The sequence below is a fragment of the Schistocerca serialis genome, chromosome 5, assembly GCF_023864345.2.
Source record: "Schistocerca serialis cubense isolate TAMUIC-IGC-003099 chromosome 5, iqSchSeri2.2, whole genome shotgun sequence".
In the NCBI taxonomy this organism is placed as follows: domain Eukaryota; kingdom Metazoa; phylum Arthropoda; class Insecta; order Orthoptera; family Acrididae; genus Schistocerca; species Schistocerca serialis.
The window spans coordinates 384,981,822-385,006,226 of NC_064642.1; the positions used below are offsets into that span (position 1 = coordinate 384,981,822).

A 24,405-nucleotide genomic window follows, 5' to 3' on the forward strand; every position below is an offset into this window, starting at 1 on the left:
AATGGCTCTGAGCACTATAGGACTTAACATCTGAGATCATCAGTCCCCTACAACTTAGAAGTACTTAAACCTAACTAACCTAAGGACATCACACACATCCATGCCCGAGGCAGGATTCGAACCTGTGACCATAGGGATCACGCAGTTCCAGACTGTAGCACCTAGAACCACTCAGCCACACCAGCCGGCTCATAATGGTTCTATCAACATGTACCTACCTCTGACTCACAGTCACAGCAAAGAGAAAGTTCTATAAAAAAGATAAGTGTTCATTTTGTCTGCAAATATATTATAATTCTAACATTTTACACGTACAGTAATCATGTCATTTAGCACCTGTTCAGAACACTATTCATTTGTAACAATCTGTCGCAACATTGGTGAGTCCTCCAACCAGAGTCAAGGCAGAAGGAACTTATTTCCATCTTTGTGATTAGAAGGATGTTAGCCTCTGCCCAACTGTTGGCTTCACCAGCCTTTGTTAGTTATTTACTGCATTCATTCACTCATTCTATGAATGACAGATAACTCTCCTTCTCAGCAATGAGGCAATGACTTCCAAGCACAAGGTGGTTCACTATTTTTATTGCAAGTTTCTCTTGCTGTCCTGTCCACTTTTTCATTTACCTGGATTCCTACATCATCTGGTACCCAGCAGACGATACTTTTTTCCTTTGGTGTTGCAGTATGTGTAGGTTGTCTTGTATGTTCCATGCCATTTTGTCTGTTGGGTACTGTTGCTGCATGGTTTGCAAGGCACTCACGGAACCAGACCAGGCAAGAAAATTATTCCTTCAATTGCACCTCATTTGTCCCATGCCTTTAGGATTGCATGCAACTCTGTCTCAGAGACTGTAAACGGGAATGAATCATAATGTACAAATTGTATAACCAGACTTGTCTTGAGAACTTACTGAGAGCTTTGGTATTGGTGAATTCTATTACATATCAAAACATAACTTAACCACTTTTGGATTTTTCTCCTTCACTATTGCACACAACTTTTTTGCATGTATTTTGTACACCTATGGTTTGTAATTAACTCTTTTTTCTCCAGATCTCATTCCTTTTCAGAGTCTGTCTTTGGACACCCCTGATGTTGCTTTAAACGTTGCAGTACATGCAAATACTGTTGGCCATTTTTTGTTCTTTATGCTGTACGTTATCATAACAGTATTCTTCCTTTTTGCTCCATTCTTAATGCTCCTTCTCCCTGAAAAAGCTTGTTTGAACTGAGCAGTAAACAGGAGTTAATATTGTTGTGCCTATCCCCTGCCGCAGCTGCCCTCAGTAAGTGCTTGCCTACAGGTTGTTGTTCTCCTACAGCCAAACTTTTCTTTTTTTTCTCTCTCTCTCTCTCTCCAGAAAACTCTACCACATTATCATTCACAATGATGTCATACACTGTTATTCCCCCTTCAAGCCTTTCAAAGCAAAGCGCTTTTGCTTTAACTGGATGAGAGCAAATACAGAGTTTTGCAACACCCAACAACAGCAGCAAATATGCCTTTTGACTAAACCATTTCAACAGGTAATGCAAGGCAACAAGCCTGATTTGCAACTACAAAAATCTAAGCTTTCAACAACTGAGCATTTATCAACCTTTCAAAAAATGCTCTTCAGTAGTTGGTCAGCCAACAGTATGACTCTACTTAGACTCATCAGTGTAAATAATTGGTAAATTTCAGTGCCCATCTAAAATTAATTAAAGGGTTGGATAGAAATAAAGCCCAGTGTACAACATTTCTTCTACCTCATCAAATTTTTAAAAAATTTGCACCTCACTATTACAATGGGAGGGTACTTGTTCCAACCCACACACTGATAGTTTAACAAGAAGAACAATGATTGGAAACTGTGATATTGACCAGATAATAAGGAACTTCAGCTGGATGGTTAAAGGCAGTTCCCCAGTCTCAGTACAGAGGCTGCGTATAAGATGTATCCTAAAGCCTCCTGTCACAAATCTAATGACCTCATCGTGACAGACTCCCATGTGTTTGGACAGGACACTTGTGCAGAACCATGTATAGTACAGCCTTAGTCCATCCATGACGAAACTAAAGGTCTGTAAAATAATAACAGGGCAAATTTGTCTGGCCTCCAACACTAAGATGTTTTAAGATGCTTACAGTCTTTAGACCTTTTTCCTCTGCACTGAGGATGAGACCCACAAACTTTATTGATTCCTTGAAATTAAGAATGGTGTCCCTCGTTCACAGTTCAGTTTGATTAAAAACATGACATAATGATAAAAACTGAAACATACATTAACTCAGGAAAAATATGAAGCCTGTGGTTTTAGCCTGTAATTGTAGCTTTTCAAGTTGTCAAGCAGTTCTCTTGAAACTATAATACATGTATAAGATATACAAATTGTACAAAAATAATATCATCAGACAGGGCTCTTGTTTGTGGACCATGGCAGAAAGAGTAACAGCTATATCTCTCACCTGTATATGTCAGTTAAAGTACATTTCCAACCTAAAATGTCATTCTAAAAGGAAGACAGACTATAATGGAAAAAAATGCAGGAGATCCCCTTTATAAAGTTGTCAGGGGATTTTTATCACCATGTGGAGTCAAAGAGCATCTCCACATCAAAAAATATCCCTATCAAGTGTCGCCTAGGTGAAAAAAGACTCTTGCATCACTACCTCCAATAGTGTTAAATTGAAGACTGCAGAATAATACTTATGGAACCTGCACTGAAGACAAATGAGAAATTTCCTGTTTCCTAAGCTCTTACTAAGTGACAGTTGATCATTCGTACCACTGTCTGCCCTATATACCATGTAAGTGCCACACTGCACTAATTACTTAAACTAGTGTGATCCCACCCATGTTTCGGTGTGTGTGTGTGTGTGTGTGTGTGTGTGTGTGTGTGTGTGTGTGTGTGTGTGTGTGTTCCCTACAAGAATGAGGATACTGTCCCTCATACCAGATCCTGTTAAAAAGCATGAGGAGATATTTCTTGGATTCGATGTTTACACATCACAACATATCATTTCATAGTGCACTTTGTTGGTCCTGGCATGCCACTGTGCTCTGCTAATATCATATGCTCTAACTCCTCGATACAAATGAGGCAGCTGTATTCTTCAGTATGACTGGAACTCAACTCCGACTGTGTACCCTTAGCTAATTCCAGCCTGTGCTAGCATGCAGGACCTAGGTGGTATTAGATGTTATTTGTTCACAGTAACTTGGCACTAAGTGGACTACTTCTGGTGTGCTGAGCGAACAACCATTGTCCCGTACAGCCACTGCAGTGCATGCGTTATCTTGGGAACTGATTCTTATCACTGATTTCCACATATCTGCTGATAATGTGAAATGGTTAATAATAATAATTTTTTACATTATTACTTCATTTCGGACAATGACCTGGTGCAAGTCTGTCAACTGAATGCCATTTTGACAACTTGTGTCCCTAAACTACTCTAATTATACAACCAGGAAAAGAGGATGTACAGTTTAAAGTGGAATCCGAACCATGTGTCATTTCTGGTAACTCTTCACATTGTTCAGAGGTGAGGGCTAAGTTACAATGCAGACTGAAAAATCCAAGGTCCAACTGGGATTCGATCCCGCAACCTCTTGGTTTCCTATCAAGAGCTTTACCGCTAAAACACCAACCGGACTAAGGTTAATAATGTTGTAAAAATTCTTGCCATGACCGCATTCTGTTCTCTCTTATAATGTGCTGTGCTTTCACCCATACAATGTCAAAGGCTGCAAAGCTGTGAGTAGATGTACTGTGACATAATTTTTGCAGTGCCATGTGGCAGTCTGTAATGGCTTGTTCTAAAATGGGATATGTCATTTGTCATGTTTAACAGATACCTTTTTCAATTACTCTGATGGTTTCTTTGGATACTGTTTTTTTATGTGCCTTTGCCTCAGCCAGTTAGTGTCATGTTCCATGGATCATTTTGCATGATAGATTGTGATTACTTGGAACGAGTCATTTTATATTCACATCGCAAATTTATTTATACACATGGTTACATTCGGAACATCTCTAAGGGATTCTTCTTTTTACCTTTCTTTTGCCTTTTGCTGTTGTGATGCAAACCCTTTGGAAAAGGTTGAACTGCTTTGAATATCGAGCTACATGACTAAGCAAGAGCCCGAGTCATATTTCGCTGAACAAAAACTGAAGGCACAATATGAAGGAACTGAGTGGGTACTGAGCAGCTGTTGTACAAACAGTAGACAAAGAAAGGAAATGAAGGATGTCAATGGTAAGGAATTGTAAAACAGAGTTACATTTCAGATGAGGAGAAATAAAAAGGGGTTATTTTACTCATTGAGTGTAAATAAAATTTAGAAGTAAGTACAAGTCAAACAGGCATGTTACACAGAAAAATTAGGAACAATTTTGTTTCATTTTTGTGCCAAAGGGAATTACAGAAAAATAAAACAATCTACTGTAGATAATTGGATATTGCAGAACAGTAAAGTATAAGGTTATTTTGAAAATACCTGATAATAATAATAATAATCATAATAATGAGAATAATAATATTATTATTATGGACTTGTTAAGTAAAGAAAACAAAATACGACATTTAAAGAAAATTTACTAATGTGATGATTATTTAAATGAACAGCTCACAGAGAGGAGAGGAAAGTCCCACTAGGGACGAATGTCTAAAGAAAAAAAATCAGTTTTAAAGGTTGTAAGGAAGAAACAAAAGAGAAGAAATGATCAAAATTGGCAAAAAAAATATTTTAAGACAAATATTGAGATGGGGAGAAGTGCAGAGGATTAATAATTGATTTTAAAGAAAGTGCAAGGAGAAAAGAGAAGCTGTTAGATGGTAGTAAATGTAAAATGACAATGAAGTGTAGGTACCTAAAGTATTATTGTGAGTGGATAAGGAATTGAAATTGTCTTTATTGTTATTGTTACTACTATTAACATTATTAATTTTTCTGCAAGCCCTGCTTTGACTACATCAGGCAGAAAGTACGCATGAAAGGATGTGTGCAAGTGACACAGCACAGATTTCTTGAGATACTATTCATAGAATCCTTGCTATTTCACATAATACATTTTGTGATAACTAAAAATTAGGATTCTTCTCACCTTTGATACTGGTGACTTAAATATTTCAGTAGACATTATATGTACTGATATGAATAAATTTTGTTAAGTGAAAGAATGCACAAGGCATGTATTTCAGCTCAATGTTTAGAGAATAATGTCCAGGAGTTGAAACCCAAATCAGTTTTTTCTACGTAAAAGTAGCCTCACAGAAATGAGCTTTCAACACATTTTTTTTTTTTTTTTTTTTTGTTTCCTCCATTGCATTCTGACATAAATAGAAATGGGTTCTGAATCGACATCTTGAAATATTATTAATAAACTACTTAAGTGGAAACAACATAAAATTAGTTTAAAAAAGATTAAGGTTGGTTGGTTTGTGGGGAGTTGAAGGGACCAGACTGCAAAGGTCATCAATCCCAAAGATTAAGGGCGAAGATGAAAAGTCAATTAAAATTTTCCTATTCTGGCTGTACAGAAATACATTTTTGTGCAGAGTGCAGTGAGAAGCTTTTGCCTGGTGACTGAATCATGTTCTACGAGTAATATCATAAAACAAATGAAGGTATGGATACTGTCAACAGCAAGCAGCATCAGAGATAGCATGACTTATGATCCGTAAATGGAAATTTCAATTTCTTCACAGAGAAATATGCCAGTCATGAAAGTTATAACAAAATGACTGATTGTTAAAAAAATGAATATACTGTAATATTACCAAAAAACAACACTTTATTAGCTTCAGATACATGTCACGTTATTAGCAATGTGAGGCAGATATTCCCCACTCCAGTGACTTAGGCCTGCAATGGCTCTCCTCCACAGTTCTGACATCAGACAGAGTGACGACTGATGTCCTGACAATGGGCCAAGATTCTGCAGTGGCAGATGCCCTGCACTTAGATGCCTTACACCTGGCAATGTACGCAGTGAAGGCAAAGGAAGACCGCCATGTATGGGACACACCCCACTGCCCCCCTGGCAGGAGTCAGATGCCTGTAGGCATGAACAGGAGGTTAACAGCACTGTGGTGCCATGTCCCACGAGGAGACGCAGCACACAAGGCAGCTGGCCTGTCCCAGCCTCGAACCCAAGGTGGTGCTACTGTAGTCCAAATGCCTTTGTCTCAATATCCACTACTATTTATATGGCTCTGATGCACATCAGTTACACGACAACTATCCACCCAGCCTCATAGCTCATAATAAGACTCTTGCCCTGGTTTGGTGACACTGTCCTGCACGCTCTGGCTATTACTGTTGCACAGTGCAGTGGCAAAGATCCAGCTCCTCGGGTTTTTCTTAGGACCAGTTCTCCACCGTGACTGCTTTCACCTTTATACTAAGCAATATACATTTACTACATTAATATTTTATGGGTACCTCCTATCTTCTTCACTCCACAAATTCAATCTCCATCTCTTGCTTTTGGGATCCAGTCCACCAGAACCTCAGATCAAATTTTTGTTTGGCTCATCATCTCAGATAAATAAAAGCTATGCAAAGCAAAATCAGAGTCACCATGGCACTAGAAATTACAATGCTCAAGGTCACAGCTAATCACTGTCTACCATCTTGATACTGTTCCATGTGCTGTGTTAACAGCTCTGTGTGGTTGTCGTCTGACTTAGAGAATGAAATGGGCTTGCTTCTCAGGTATTGTTCAAAAAGATAAGGTTTTGCTTAGGAAACATATCTAAGGGCTCACACAGCTGCGGTTGTGTTATATTTAAAAGAGTAACTCCCATCACTGGAGCTGGTTAATGAAAAGTTGGCCCCATAATATCATACATAGATCCATTTATCAACAATTGACTGCCTCTTCATGCTAAGCAGCTGACTCCCCTGAACTTCCATTGCTCATAGCAACTCACAGGTGCACACTGATTACACCCAATGTAAACCTGCTCGCTGGAAGTACAGTTTTGGTTCCATCACCTCCTTTTGGTCAGGATGACCATCTGCCTCGCAACTGAACAATTGCATGGCCCACAAATTTCCTCTCATCTGAATCTTGTGACTAGGAATATAGTAATTTGCTGACTCTGATATTGCTGCAATTCTCCCTTAATCATTGCCACATGCTGATTCCCATCTTCTGCAATTAGTAACACACCGTCCCCTTTAATCTGTACGAACTTCCCCACCATTTCTACCCTCACTGGATAGGTGTGTACCATAAAACCCTTGTACATGGTGGCAGCCGGTCAAGGAATATTTTCAGAAATTAGTTTTAAAAAATTTATTTCAAAGTCCCCAGTCAAATCTTTACAAGTTTTCTCCCAGAGGTGTCTTTACCTAGGACGATTTAAACTTTAAATTTTTGTGCGTCTAATTACTATGAGGTATGCTGAATGTGTAATCGGTCCTAGATAAGCACTTAAGATGTATGTTGGTTAGATAGTTAATGCCTGTGTAATTTAAAAAACTACCACAGTAAATTTTTTATCCTTGTTTTAAATTCTGCCATCGTCAAAATATTTCACTTAGTTGTTGCGATGTAAAGTGTCTTAAGGTATACCTTTGAGAGTTTTTGATTAATCTCCAGGGATGTGCAGCTTGTACAATGTGTTGGCAACCACAGAGTCTCCAAGCCATTTATGACATTTTCTTCCATTTTGTTTTCATGTCACGATCCATTCTACTTTCTTTCCTCTTTCCCCCTATAACCATCATTCCTGCTCCCTCTGATGAAAGTAGGTTCCTACTCCTCACTCCACAGACTTGAAAATTTTAAGGGCTCTATAGCCCCCTATGCCTTCAAACTACATCTGCAAGGTTTCTAAAATCATTGGCGCACTAAATCTTTTTATGTTGATGGGAATTTGTTTTTATTGCACAACCAGGCACAGGTGCGAAATCGGTGCCTAGGCCTTGTAAGAAAAGCAACAAACCATAGAGTCTGATGATTCTGGTATTCTCTATCAGTTTACTATTGGCACTAGGCAACTTAAGGCCCCAAACACATACACAGTCATAATTATAGCACTCGTGTTGCCAAAACTGATAGAATGGTGCATGACATGCTGGATTGCAGAACAAAAGGATGAAGTTTTTCTGCCTTATCTTTCTCTTGTTTCTGTGTCTCTCTACATTCTCTTTTATTCTTTCTCCGTCCATGCCTTCTATTCTCCATATGTGGTAGTTGCTTGACTGGTTAATTCAATGCACAAAGCTAAGATGTATTAAGTTATGTACTGTAATAAGAGTTATAATGAATGATGAAAGAGAATTGATCTGTTGTATCCCTGTAAGTTGATAAGAGAGAATATGATGAATTTTGGCTGTTAGCCCTCCAGAGGGCAGCAAAGTTTTATTGATATGATGTGATGTAAGGTGTCATTTTGTTGAGGTTATTTGTGAACAGGCAAGAGGTCCTGTCGTTCATGTAGTTGAGGGTAATTATGTGGAGGCTAGAGTTCCTGTGTCAGTTGTTTCAAGTGATTTTATTTCTGTTGTCTGTTTTGTTGTGAAAGCTCAGCAGGATACAACGAATGCTAATTATGTTGCTAATTGTATGAGAGATGATGAATCAGTGATGTCAAATGGCCTATTTTATGATGTCGCCCCCCCCCAGAGGTCAGAGCAGAACCATTAACCATGATTCATTTTATTATGCAGTGAGTTTCCAATTCAGACAATGTTCTTAGAGTTGTTTAAATTGCATGCTATGTTACCAGCGAATGCTTACTAAAGCAAGACGCAATGGTGCAAACACATGGACTGGCACAGCTGCTGCCTTGCAATAAGCCAGCCACACCCCAGCACACTAACACTTCCCTTCCCCTTCTTGGTCTTGTCTGCCATAATTAAGTCTAATTTTCATATTTTTATATGATTTATAAGTCATTTGATGCATAGGCTTTGAGTGAAAATATACTGAGAGTATTATATAGAGCATAAATATATTAAAGGGTTGTAAGTAACAGATAATATTTTTGTGAGAAGGATGGTCCAGATACATGTCTATTTGTATGTGGAAAGTTAGGTATACTTCAAAATTTGGAGGTGTTTCAAGGTACCCTCTCTCATCTACTGTATACTTCTTTCTCATGTGATGAATTAAGCTATTTGCATTACTCAGGTTTGCTGTATAATTATGGTATTGTACTGTATTTCACTGTGTCTTTTTTATACACAAGGGTTTTATTTTGTCTACTGAAAGAATGCATCAAGTCTACTTTACTAAAAATTTTCTACAATGCTACTTATTACAAGTCTGCTTCATTGAATGTTTCATTTTGTTGTCAAACCTGGAATGTGCAGCCCCTATTTGTGGTGTCTATTCTATTTGTCTTTTATTGTTCAATAAATTGTGATACTTTGAATTTTCATCTAACTTTTGCAATTAATGTCTCACTGTTCCACTTCTTTGCAGACGAGCTAATTCCACTATTGGTTTAGAATCATTTATTTCATTGTTTTCTTTCAAGCTGTCACTAAGAGTTAAAATGACTGCATGTTTTTAATTCTTAGTTCGTTGAACTGACTGCTTCCCACCAGTCTGTCTTCATACAATGTTTCTGACCTGTGTCTAGCAAATCAATAAGCACTCTTTCCCTGTGCATGCCATAAGTACTCCTTATCGCACCTTGGTCCTTACGTATCAACATTTTCGTCATCTTGAGGCAACTCTGTTTTGGTTTTTATGCAGACAACAAATTCCTAAAACGACTGGCCAGCATTTTCTGAATTTTGTGTTTGCTGAAATTCAACAAAGAGATGCACTCTATCACCCAATTTCTGTTTTAAATTTAAAATTAACCCTTGTTTTTTTCACGGAGAAGTTAAGATCCTTTCATGTAAAAATTTTGTACCACTCTGTACTTGGTGAGCATTGTCTTACTCTGTTTTTATGCATTCTTAGTGTTATACCGCCAGTACACACCACCAGCTGTGCTTCAAAAAATGTTTTCTTCAAGATCGCCTTAGCAAGTACACGTGTGCTGTGTCGAGTGGTGAAAGTGCCACCTCCCCCTCACTCCTTCGCCCTTCCTCCTCCCTTGCGCCTACCTCTCTGCTCTTTCCCCTGCCGCAAGAAGTGTGTTATGCTGCAGATAATTCCCCCTCCATCACCCTAGTATAGACAAGTGCCATTAAAGTTTGTTGACTTCATACAAGCACATCTCTCCTTCCCCACCAGACTAGCCATGTGCTCTTCTCCTGTCAGTTGGAGGTTTGTTTATAAATAGTGCGTGTGCTTTTGCCGCATGGAACCACATTCTAGCCTCGAACCTTTTTGTATTTTATGAATTGATTATAAACTCACTGCATTCTTTCCTTCTTTTATGTGAAGTTTTATGAATTGGATGAGGAAATTGTTAGCTGTTTTGTCACTGTGGACACCATTCTAATTATCTTTTCTAGAGTTTTGCCTTGTGTTTGTCCATGCCCATAACTTTGTTTTTACAATTTTTATTCCAATGAAGATCCTCTGATAATCTGAAAACTGTAAAATCTAAGAACAATTGAAAGGACATATAGTTTTCCTAGAACTTTGTCATTTTAGAGTAAAAAAAGGTTGTAACTGATCCTCATTTTCAATTGACAATCAATCAATTCTGGTCATGCCCTTCAGTTTTTCTAGTAATTTTAATTATAGAGAATAGTTTGTTAGTAATTACAGAACCTATTGTATTTCTGCACAAAATTTGAACAGTTAATATTTTACTATTTTCTTAACTGATGAAATTTGATAAACTTGACTGTGTGAGTCCCCTCCCAATTACGTATACTACATCAAATATCGTAACAGATCCCTCCCATAATATTAAAGCCTCTACTAGGGCAAACCGTCTTTCCAGGGAGTGACTAACATCCTTTTCTAAGTAATGTGAGTCACCACTTCTCTAGTAGGGAGAAGGAATGTAAATGTGGCAGCCAGTCAAGGAACATTTTAGGGAATTGTTTAAAAAAATTTATTTCAAAGGCCCTTGTCACATCTTTACAAGTTTTCTCCCAGAGCAGCTTCTGCTGTCCCTACGTAACACAAGTTGCCTGCCTTTCAGAACTGAGGCAGTTCTGTCCAGTTAAAGCTGTGGACAAGAAATGCCTTGAGCTCTATGCTGGAACTGCTAGCAAATTCACGTCATCGGTTTTAGCCAATAGTGTGCATGGGATACAGGTCACATGTGTGAATGCTGGATGATTCTTAAGTGCAAAACACAGTTCTCTCTCTCTCTCTCTCTCTCTCTCTCTCTCTATCGTGATCCAGACCTCGAGCAGAGCTGACGTCTTTCTTGGGAGGCAGAGTCTCTGGCTCTGTGCTCCAAGACCGGCCACTGACATCAATTATCTTGAACCACCTCCCCTTCCGTTGCCCATTTCAATTAGTTGTTCAATCTCTTAGACTGGCCTAAACCTGGTAACTTCCAACCCTAGGCATGCCCTTTGTATACTATACACTGAAATATGTTCTCTTTATTTTACCTAGTTTCCTGCTCTGTCATTTAATGGCAGCCCTGGCCACTTGACCTCCTGTACATTGTCATCATAAGCAGAATCCAACAACCTTCTTCCCCCTTCCCTGCCCTTGCACACCACTGAACAATGTGTGCTTGTTCACTACCAGTACTTTCACTGATATATGCAACTGTGTATTACCTGTTTCGACTTCAACCATTGCCCCGTGGCAATAGAAATGCAGATGCTTGCTGCTAGGCTCTACTACTAACCCTTAGTGATTGCAACAGTCCTGTTAATGTATGTATTACATACAAGAATAACATTCTAATATTTGCATCTGTAGATTCTTGCTGCTAGGCTCTACTACTAACCCTTAGTGATTGCAACAGTCCTGTTAATGTATGTATTGTGCTTGAACTTTCTCCAAATCCCGGTTTAGACTGTTAGCTGATCCCTTAGCATATTCTATTAACTCTCTAAAACTTAACTCACTAAACCACTGCTGCTTGCTATACTGCTTACATTCTGCATTGGCATTCTGTGCTGCTTGCAACATAGAATAATCTTGGGCCTGTGCTTGTATCACTGCTGTCTCCCTGGTTAATGTGTCTGCATTTCCATGATTCTTCCCTAGTTTGCAGATAATTTCATACTAAAATACCCCGAGCTTTAATACCCACATCATCAGTCTACTGAATGGGTCCTTCAAACCTAGTAATACTTCAAAGCTGCATGGTCCATCACTCTTTCAAACTTCTTTCCCTACAGGTAACACTGAGAGTATGTTACTCTGTACACTAGGCAAAAGGTATCTCTTTCCATCATAGAACTATTTCCCTATGCTCCAGTAAGTTGTCTTGATGCAAAAGCAATAAGGTGTTCCTCTCCATTGACCTCTTGGTTCAAAACACATCCGAGAGTGTCATTTGATGCATCAAATGATAATATTATCTCCTTACAAAAATGTGGAAACAGCAATACTGTGCACAACATTAGAACCTCCTTAAATCAACAAATACTTACTGACACTCTTCAGACTACACAAACATGACACCTTTCTTTAATAACTGCATATGCAGCTATGCTATATCAGCATATCCTCTCACAAACTAACTATAATAATTCACAAGGCCCAGAAAAAGATTGTAACACGTTGCTTTCTCCTAGTACTGGAAAATCTCTCACTGTATGTGCCAATCTTCGATCTGTCCTCACACCATCCTTTCTAATAACATAAGCCAAATAATTTACTTCTTGCAATGCAAAGTGACATTTTTCCATACTCCATATTAGACAGGCAGCTCATAACTGCTTAAGCACCTACCCCAGTCTTTGTCTCTGTTCCTTCACATCCCTTGAGGAAACAATTACATCATCTATATAAACTAGACATTTACAAGACTTCAATCCTTTCAGCGCCCCACCCAAAAAACACTGGAAAGTCACTGGTGTAATAGACTTCACACTAAACACCATTCTTCTATACCGGAAATGTCCCCAAGGTGCTGAAAATGCAATCTTCACTCTATCATCTGGAGCCAATTCCACTGGCACATCATTCCCTGTCAGAATCCTGTGATGAGTCACTGGTGTTGGAGGCAACGATTCTTGTAGAAAAAAAAAGTCCTGAAATTCTAACAGCAGCCCTTCCTTCTCTGCCGTCTCTGTTCCCTTCAAACACTTCACCTTTTCATGAACTGCAGCCTCGGCAGCATCCTGTGCCCTCTGATAGCCTACACCTTCTGTGCATCAATTGTCCTCTTCCAGAAATTTTAACAATCACCAGCAATGTTACCTTTGACAACTTAACTCCACAGTGCCAAAATTATCTATAATGATGGGTACTACTTTACCTCCATCCTTCTGCTGCACACATACCATAATTTGCTGTACTAAACAACACACGAATATATTAATATCTTCCAGCAGTTCCATTACACACAATATAGCCACAGGTAAATCAGGCTCCAGATTCAACCACGGTGACTTCCTACTCAAAACACAATCATATGAATTAAGCCTTAATGTCATTGTTCACAGTTTAACTGGATTACCTTGTACAACAGATGCTCCTTGGAACAGATCAACACTGATGACAGGTTCCCCTATTGAATGTTTTCCCACTAAGTTATGCATGATGCTGATACAGAGAGTGTAATCCTAGGATCACACTGTGGCCCTCACTTACACAAGACATCACTTCCACACCCTGACTAAACTTTGTTGCCTCCAACTAAAAATTCATAATTATCAACCATAGCAGTTGTATATCACTATCCACTATACCACAAAAATGTGGTGGGTTTCACTGCCTCTTACCACTAACTCTCTCACATATGTGCCCTTGTACCCAACAAAAACTTATACTCTTTACCACCTATTACACCCGCTACTCCTCTTTACACCTCTGCATTTATTTTTACTGCATTTACTTTTACTGGGAACAGCTTTCAGACAGTCTGGGCTTCCTCCTTAAGTTTAATGGGTGCTTATCACCGCCCCCTACCACCCACCCCTACTATTATTCCTGGTTTTACAGCATCCCTACAGCTAGTGTCGTCAAGCTGCTGATTGTTCATACCTCCCCTAATACCATGTGGCTGGTCACACAGCACATGCATATGCCCCATATATCCACAATTAAAACATATTATATTTGCTGTGAATACACTTAGATGATTTCTTACCCGTTGCACCATCAACTCCTCAAATTCCAATCCTAACCTAACTGCTGCATGAAGATCCATAGGTGCACCAGTGCAAAGCTCCTCTTGTGCCAAAACCCTCAGAAAAGCATTCAAGTGCCATTTGCTTGGCTTCCTATAGTAACACCTTATTTACCTCCTTACTATGTGTTAACTCATATGTATGCACATTAAGCTTTCTAATTCCATCCACAAACTCCTGATGGTTTCTTTAGGCCTCTTAGAAATACCACTAAGTTATTCACATAAAAGCCATGTGTTATTTTGCTTCCTGTATCTCTGTACCAATTCCTGCTTGAGTTGCTGAAAAGTTCCTGCTTTGTTCAGTGCCTCTCTACAATGTACAAATAACTTTGCTTCCCCTTATAAGTGCGATCTCATTATCTGTAACAACTGCTTGTCCAACCTACCCCAATGTCAATTGATGATATGAGGCCTTCTACAAATGATAACGCATTCTCAGACAACCTACCAGCAAAGGAAAAAACAAGGTTCACAACAACTGGACCTAGCACTAGACTCTGTGAGTTCAATAGTCTTAATTCTTCACCCTTCTCTGTCAATTTACTATACACAAATGTATTCTCTGGCTTCAACTGCACTACCTCTTTGATTAATGACTGCATAACCTCCTCTCCAGTGACACCTTGTGAAATTGCATTGCCCTTATGCATATTTACAACTCAGAAATGGCAACTCAAAAATAATAGGTACAGCACACTTGTCAGCTAGTAACACTACCCTGCTCACTTCCCCTGTCTACTCATGTGCCACCTGTGTTCTCTACATTGCTTTCCAATATGACCAAAACAATGACATGCGAAATAAACAGCTGCCACAGATTCAGCAAATTACATTGCGTGCATCGCACAGGCTCTAGCCATTCATTCCTAGAATCACCTTTAAACTGAGAGATATCCACTGGTTACTCCAGTCTCATGAAAGTAGCTCTACAATTATCACGAACCTTAACTCTTCACCACATGATCACCACCACACAAAAAAATACCGTTACATTCGCCCCACAACGATGGTCATAGGCTATGGTGCAAAACGATGCATTGCAGTGGGTGGTGCACCCTCCACTGTCACTATGGCAACATCATCATCTCTGACACCACTGATGGTTACTGATGGTACTCAGTAGGCTGAGTGGTGATTGTGGGCTGGTGTGGCCCAGTAGATACATGAGTGAAACAATACTATATTAGCTTATATAACAATACTATATTAGCTTCAGATACACACCATATCATTAGCAACTTCAGCCAGATACACCCCTCTCCAGCAATCCAGGCCAGCAAAGGGTCACAAGTGGTGGCTTCTGCCCCGTCAAAAAAGGACGATATCAGCAGCCTGTGATGCTAACATCAGGTAAAGCAGTGGCTGATGCCCTGACAGTGGGCCATAGCCTTGACATCAGTGGCACTCCGTTGTGCTGCGATGGTGTTCTGCAGTGGTGTACTTACACACTTCAGCAGCTCTGGACCATCGACATCCACCACGAAGGTGAAAGAAGACACCATGACCCACCGCCCCTGGCAGGAGTCGGACAGAGGTAGGAACAGATGGCAGGTCAGTGGCATTGTGACACTACGTCCCCTAAGGAGACTCAGTGCAGGAGGTGGCCTATCTGACCCAGTTTCTAACCCACAGCTGCAGCTAGCAATGCCCAGCCATTTTGTCATCTGGTGTGGCGTCATGGCGATGCTGCTGTAGTCCAAATGCCCCTGCCTCAAAATCTGCTACTATTTGCATGGCTCCAGTGCACACCCGTTACACTAAAACTGTGCACCTGGTCATGTAACTCACAGCAAGACTCTTGTACTGGTGGGGTGACATCATCCTGACTACTCCAGCTATTACTGCAGGTGAGTACAGCTAGCTCATCATGCTATGCTTTTATGTACATGTTGCTATAACCCATATGATGCCGTACTATGCTTACTGCCCAGCAGTAGCTTGACACAATGTGACGCTGTGGCTCCTTACAAATTATTCCAAGTTCTACTACAACTATGTAGTGAGACTAAACTTTACTTAAATGGAAACAATGCACTGTCTTGTCTTTCTAATTGTTAATGAAGTTGCAAAGACACATTAACCTGTGTTATAACACAATGGTGCAAGATAACTGAATTTTCACTTTTTTTACATACGAAAGTATTGATACGTCTTCTATTACCAAAGTAGGTGTAGTTTGAGGCATAAATTACAAAAAATTTACAAAGAAATGAAAGTTTTTCTTTTTTCCTTTCTTCATACACAGAATAGTAAAAATAATATTGAAATGAACATTCTCAATGGTTTGTTTACCATCAGAAACATATTTGCAAGAAGTCACATGTCCTGTGTTGTGATTGGCTGATAGAAGCAAATGGAGCAGGTGTCATGTTGATTTATGAGCTTGTGAAGCTACAGTGCAGTAATCATCTGCTATGAAAATAAGCAATTTAACTGATGCATCACATTACAGATCTCAGCAACAAATTTTCATTTGTGGTATTATTTATTTTAAAAAATGGAAAATGTGATGTCACCAGATAAAACTTACCTTGTTTCCTTGTTAAACCACTTCACTATTGTGGGGAAATGAACTGAGATGAAACCACCAAGTTTTTGAGAAATATGAAGGGACAGTACTTCAGGCAGGCTGAAGTAAAGGAAACATTAAAATGCACCAGGTTGCACCTTCAAACTAGGCTAACAACTCTGAACACTATTTATGCTGACATGGCAGAGAATCTGTTATGTATACCTGGAATGGCACATCTCAGCCATGTAGATATTTCCAAAGGGATATAAATCCCTTCATAATTTAGTGGAAGAGCACTTATCCACACCAGCAGGAAATGAGGACATTGACAAATGTCTGTTTTGTACTGAAGCCAATTTGTCTTCTGCATTCAAATATACAGATTGTCCCCAGCCCCATTTGTCTTAGTCACTCCAAATAATTTTTTGTTCAGAAGCAAAACAAAAATGCATCAAACACATGTTATTTAGCTACCAAGGGCACATTAACCAGCGTGAGTGCTTTTCTCATAACTTTTTTCATCACAAAGATATAAAGAGCAGTACACCTTTTTTTTAAATAGACACTATATTTTTTTATTTGGTAATCCACTTTCTTTCCTCATGACCTTTTCAAAAACGTATCTCAGTGTACCATTCATGTAAACATGATGATACTAAAAATGTAATACAAAACGGATTTTTACTCTCCTCCACTGGCACACTGTGCACGTATCCAGGGTAATGTAACTCGTACACTTGCTGGACTTCACAGTAAACAAATGAAAACCCAAGGAAAATGGACACTCGATTTGCATTTCATTTACCTCAACGACTCCAAATGAGTAGCATTTCTACCAGCTCTTTATTGGTATGTTCATACAAACCGTCAACTGAAGATGACTGAACTGCCTGTATTGCTGTTCATATCTTCCTAATGAATGGTAGTAAACAACTTTTTTAGATACATTTTTTGTTTTGCTTCTGGTCAAAATGTTGCTTAGTGTGGTCAAGATAAGTGAAAGACCTTTAGACTGCAGGTGATTGTTTTCCCCCCACAATATAATGAAGTTTTGACAGATTGGCAGTATAATGACTCAGAAGATAACTTTGAAGTTTATTTTTAAAAACTTTTATATCAACAGTTACACAGTTATTCTTCTTTTAATTGATTAGATTTAATATGCTTAATATACATTTCTTTTTTTCAATAATGTGATACTAATGTCCATAAGTATAATGTAACTGATAGATATATTTAATTTTCAACACAACACTGTAAATAAGGCAAAAAGAAAGAACATACAGTAATTCACATGTAAGTCATCAAAAACAAATCTCAAAATTCAGAGAAAATAACACCAAATTTGGCAAAAACTAACACCAAACCTGATTCAACAAACAACAAAATTGCAAAAAAATTACACCAAACTTGGCAAAAAGTTACTACCAAATGGGTAAAAAAATTACACTGAAATCAGCCATAAAACAAAATAATTTTTTCCTATCTCTAATTATATACAATTAAACCTCTGTATCGAGAAAGACAAAAGCAGAACAAACTCACATGAATATTCTGCAGTGCTAATGCACGTGGTGACATTAGAAGAGCAGCAGTTGCATTGAGAAGACGTCCTGTGTCACCACGAACAACAACAAGGGCTAGAAGGCATGAACAGGCCACTGCTGTCAAGTGACTCCCATCATCAACAGCTGCTGTTTCTGGCCCATGCGAAGTAGCCAGATCCAGTAACAGATCAAACAGTGGTTCTGCAATACATCCAGTAAAGTCAGACTGCAACTTATGCATATATTTCTCTTATTTTTACAACAATAATAGTATAATGACACTCTTTTCTAATGTCTTCTCAGACATAAAACACTACCCCAAATTTTTTAAATGAAAACTGTCTCTTTTTTGTGGTAAGTTCCTACATGAAAACTGTCTTTCCAACATACATCAAGTCACTGCTACTCAAACTGAACAATAAAACAGTTCTGTAATTAATATGTGTGGAAATTCAAAGTCAATGTCCTGGCTACACAATGAAAACTCTGTAAATGAACACTGGTGAGTACAAGACTTAGTGAGTTCAAAGTTTAATGAGTGCAAACCCAAATTCATGATATTATCCAGTGGTAAAGTAAAAAGCTCTAACTTGTGGTAAAACAAATGTAAGCATTTAACAAATTGAAACTGATTCAACAAACAATGAACAAGCCAGGATGAAATAACTATGGTATGAAACGATAGATTGCTACTCACCACCTCACCACACAGAGAAAGAACTGAGTCACAGATAGACATAATGAAAAAGAATGCTCGATATATTCAAGTATCGGATAAATTCCTTCATCAGGCATAGAAAATCTGCACACAATATTATGAAAAGGATAGACTGCTACTAACCATATAGTTGAGGTGTTGAGTGGCAAACAGGCACAACAAAAAGACTTATAAACAAATAAGCTTTCGGCCAAAAAGCATTCTTCTAAATTAGAGAACACACACACACACACACACACACACACACACACACACACACAAATTCAAATCTCACACAAATGACCACTTTCTCTGGCTGCCAAGGCCAGACTCTGAGTAACTGCAGATGTTGGGAGAAGTAATCTGGGTGAGAGAGGTAAGGAGGAGGCTGAGAGGGGAATAACAGGATTGAGGTGGGGGACGGTAAAGCGCTACATGTAGGAGCATATAGGGATGAGGTGGAGAGAGGGTAGGGCAGCAAGGTGGAGTCGGGTGGTTAAGCGATGGTGGGGTGGGGTGCATAAAAGGAGAGAAGTAGAAAAACTGCAGGTACACTGGCAGAATACAAAGCTGTTTAGTGCCAACATGGGAACAAAGAAGAGGATAGGTGGGTGTAAGGCAGTGACTAGCTAAGTTGAGCCCAGGGGGTTTACAGGAACAAAGGATGTTCCCACCTGCCCAGTTCAGAAAAGTTGGTGTTGGTAGAAAGGATTCGGATGGCACAGGCTGTGAAACAGTCATTGAAATGAAGAATGTTGTGTTGCGCAGCATGCTCAGCAACTGGGTAGTCCAGCTGTTTCTTGGCCACAGTTTCTAAGTGGCCATTCATATAGACAGACACTTTCTTGCTTAGCATACCACAGTAGTTGCTGCTTGGCTTGTAGACCACACGAGGTTTCACAGATATCTCTGCTTATCTACATCTACATCTACATGATTACTCTGCTATTCACAATAAAGTGCCTGGCAGAGGGTTCAATGAACCACCTTCATGCTGTCTCTCTACCGTTCCACTCTCGAACGGCACGTGGGAAAAACGAGCACTTAAATTTTTCTGTGAGAGACCTGATTTCTCTTATTTTATCATGATGATCATTTCTCCCTATATAGATGGGTGCCAACAGCATGTTTTCACAATCAGAGGAGAAAACTGGTGATTGAAGTTTCATTTTCTGAATCCGTGCTGTCTATACGTCAATAAATCGTTTCCTTCGAGGTGCTTCATAATGTTAGAATACTTCATAATGTTAGAATACAGTATACGTTCTAAAACCCTACTGCAAATCGACATTAGTGATATAGGCCTGTAATTCAGCGGATTACTCCTACTTCCCTTTTTGGGTATTGGCGTGACTTGAGCAGTTTTCCAGTCTTTATCTTTCTGTGAGCGAGTGGTTGTATATAATTGCTAAATATGGAGCTATTTTATCAGCATACTCTGAGAGGAACCTGACTGGTATAAAATCTGGACTGGAGGCCTTGCCTTTATTAAGTGACTTAAGCTGCTTTGTTACACCGAGGATATCTACTTCTATGTTTCTCATCTTGGCAGTTGTTCTTGATTGGAATTCAGGAATATTTACTTCGTCTTCTTTGGTGAAGGAGTTTCGGAAAACTGTGTTTAATAACTCTGCTTTAGTGGCACTGTCGTCAGTGACTTCACTGTTATTATCATGCAGTGAAGGTATTGATTGTGTTTTGCCACTGGTGTGCTTTATGTACGACAAGAATCTCTTTGGGTTTTCTACCAGATTTTAGGACAGAATTTCATTGTAGAAATTATTAAAAGCATCTTGCATTGAATTACACACTATATTTCGAACTTCTGTAAAACTTTGCCAATCTTGGGGATTTTGTGTTCTTTTAAATTTGGCATGCTTTTTTCGTTGCTTCTGCAACAACGATCTGACTCGTTTTGTGTACCATGGGGGATCAGAATCATCACTTATTAATTTATGTGGTAGATGTCTTTCAATTGCTGTTGATACTATCTCTTTGAAAACATTCCACAACTTTTCTACACTTACATGATAAGATTGGAAGAAGTGAAGACTGTATCTTAAAAAGGCATTAAGAGCATTTTTATCAGATTTTTTAAATAGATATACTTTGCGTTTCTTTTTTATGGTTGTAGGTGTTACGGTATTCAGCCTAGCAGCAACTGCCTTGTGGTTGCTAATCCCTGTATTCGTCACAACAATGGGACAAGTGATGTTTGTGACTAGACTGGAGTAGATGGTGATGGGAGAATGTATGGGACAAGTCTTGCACCCAGGTCTATTACAGGGATATGAGCCATTAGGCAAGGGGTTAGGAGCAGGGGTTGAGTAAGGATGGGCGAGGATATTGTGTAGGTTGGGTGAGCAGCATAATACCACTGTGGGTGGGGTGACGAGGACAGTGGGTAGGACATTCCTCATTTCAAGGTATGACAAGAGGTAGTCAAAACCTCAGTGGAGAATGTGATTAAGTTGCTCCAGTCCTGTGTTGTACTGAGTCATGAGAGGAATGCTCCTCTGTAGCCATATGGAAGGGCTTTGAGAGGTAGAGGGTGACTAGAGAGATAAGGCATGGGATATCTGTTTCTGTTCAAGATCAGAGGGTAATTACAGTGAGATTTTGGTATATTTAAAGAGAGACTGCTCGTCACTACAGATGTGTCGGCCATGGGTGGCTGGGTTGTATGGAAGGGACGTCTTGGTATGGAACGGGTGGCAGCTGTCGAAGTGGAGGTATTGTTGGTGGATGGTGGGTTTGATATGGATGAGGTGGTGATGTATTCATGTTTGAAGCAGAGGTCAACATCAAGGAAGGGAGCTTGTTGGGTTTAGTAGGACCAGGTAAACCGAATTGGCAAGGTGTTGATGTTCTGGAGGAATGTGGGTAGGGTGTCCTCACCCTCGATCCATATCATGAAGATTTCATCAATGAATCTCAACCAGGTGACTAGTTTGAGATTCTAGACAGTTAGGAAGGTTTCCTCTACATGGGCCATGAAGAGGTTAACACCAATGTGGGTGCCCACTGCTGTGTTGTTTGTAGATGATGCCTTCAAAAGAAAAGTAACTGTGGTTGAGGATATAATTGGTCGTGATGGTCAGGAAGGAGGTTGTATGTTAAGAGCCAATTGGGCACTGAGAAAGATAGTGTTCCACAGCAGCAAGGTCATGTGCACTAGGAATGTCACTGTAGTCATAAGTGGAACTGACACAGGCAAGCAGATTTCACAGTGGTAAAGGAACAGGAATTGTGGAGAGTTAGTACAAGAAAATGTTGGTATCTTTTGTATAGGCAGGTAGGTTAGGGATAGTAAGCTGAAGGTATTAGTCCACAAAGGCATCTCTGGTAGGATAGCATGGAATGGTAGGGCTGAGGGGACAGGGAGAAGGGAAGGGGGAGAGAGATGGAGAGAGATGGGGGGAGAGGGGGGAGGGAGAGAGAGGGGAGAGGGGAGGGAGAGAGAGGGGGGAGTGGAGGGAGAGGGGGAGGGGGAGAGGGAGAGAGAGGGGGGGGTCCAGAGATGGGTGTAGGAATTTGAGGACGGGCTGGAGATCCTGCAGGATTCCTGGAATGTCACTGTGGCAGGGCTTGTGGTTGGACATATCTGACAACAGACAGAATACCTCCACCTGCAGTTCATAACCACAATGGTGCAGCCTTTGTCAGGAGGAAGGATTATAAGGTTATGATCAGTCTTTAGGTGGTGGATTGCAGTTCTTTCTGCAAAACAGGGATTTGGGGAATGATGCTGATGTCAGTAGATAGCTGGGCCATCCAGCTGTCAAACACTTCACCCAACGCAACTTTAACGACTGCTTCACATCCTGTGCCGTCTGCATTCTTCCCATCAACCGTCCCTGCAACACATCCTTTGTTTCCATAACTGCCATGGCCTCAAGCTCTGATAGTCTGTCTACCACATGCCTATCTATTTCCCTGCTCTATCTCATCAACAAATCTGCATGGTCCTTTTCTCTTCCCTACTTCTCTCCTCCCCTCCATCCCCCTCCCCTTCCCTCCACACCCCCAACCCCACCCTACCCGAGCACAGCCTCACAGTGCCACATCTAGCAGCCCTATTCTGTAACCACTATGTCCCTGCACTTTCTCACACGCAGCATGAACACCCCTCACACCAACCCACCTACCTCTACCCCTCCACATCTCTTCAGTACCCATGCTACCCACCCCAGCAAAAATTTCTGATTATCTCAGATGCAGTCGCAGTCATACCTTAGTACCCAGAAAGGACAGCAGCCATATGTGTGCGATTTGTGTTTGTGTGAATGTGCGCAAATTTTCTATGTCTGATGAAGGAATTTGTCAGACAGCTGAATATACCTTAGCCTTATTTTTCATTGTGCCTGATTGCAACTCAACATCTCTTGTATGTGGTGAGTAGCAACCTATCATGACTGTTATTGAACTAATTTAATAGTACAATAATTGGAAGAAGAAGCCGATGCATGATAAGCTACACTTCTGAAGGTTACTTAAATTGAAAGGAATTTGAATGAGCATTTCTACAACTACATGGATGAAAAATCAGGAAGTGCAAATGAGATTGGCTCTACTAAATGTGGTGCCTCATTTGAGGGATCACGCAACAATGAAAGACATTAGCACACTGTATTGAAATCAAAACATGAATTTATATGACAGAGAAAGATAAACAAACAATAAATATGATCAAAAAATAAGGGATCAACTAGTTTAAGACTAGCTCATCAGAACACAAGCAATGCCCGAAAACAGGAACCTAATCATTTCTATATTACATGTCCATACACTTACCCTCTAATGTTATTTCTGTGAACAGTCAGGGCGAATTTAGTATGACTCAAGAAATTTACAACCAAAATACTAAAAGTAAAAGTAATTTACATATAGACTGTGTGTCCACATGTAGGGTTCAGAATGGGGATTTATATAGGGTGAACATTAAGCAAACCGACAAACTGCAGGACGTATTCCTGACTAGAAATGGAGGAAAGAACATCCTATGAAAATGCATCCAGAAACACATTGTTGCCACACTAGATGGCACCGATGAATGAAAGTTCCTCTGACCGTGTGCCATGTGTTCCTTGTGTGTTGCAGGCTGTGTGACTGATGCAGCATACTGTAAGCAGCAGAGTGGTCCAGTATTCATATCGGGAACAAGGTGAGATGGTGTTTTCTATGGCAAAACAGATGCAAAAGGTCGAGAGGCATCATGGGTACACTAAAACAAGTACCCTCATAGACATCAACCACATAACACAACATTTGACACCCTTTTTGAGCATTCGTGCGATCATGGGTCCTTTTAGACAGACAAATGTGCAGGGAGGCAGCGGACTGTGAGTGCACCAAATTTGGAGGACCAACTTGTACAGGATATTGAGACAAACCTGTTATAAAAAGAACAACTTTATAGAGCAACATGTAAGATACAGGTTGTGTATAGCACTGAACACATTG

The 24,405-nt window shown here is 39.8% G+C and overlaps 1 protein-coding gene across 1 annotated transcript in view; it reads right to left on the reverse strand.

Moving 5' to 3' along the window:
- The window catches only part of LOC126481961 (E3 ubiquitin-protein ligase MYCBP2-like), a 147,436-nt gene that overhangs the window by 87,318 nt on the left and 35,713 nt on the right, over positions 1–24,405 (reverse strand). Inside the window, exon 4 of the mRNA XM_050105924.1 lies at positions 18,244–18,446. Within this exon, the coding sequence (XP_049961881.1) occupies positions 18,244–18,446 (203 nt within the window). The remainder of the gene's footprint in view (positions 1–18,243; positions 18,447–24,405) is intronic.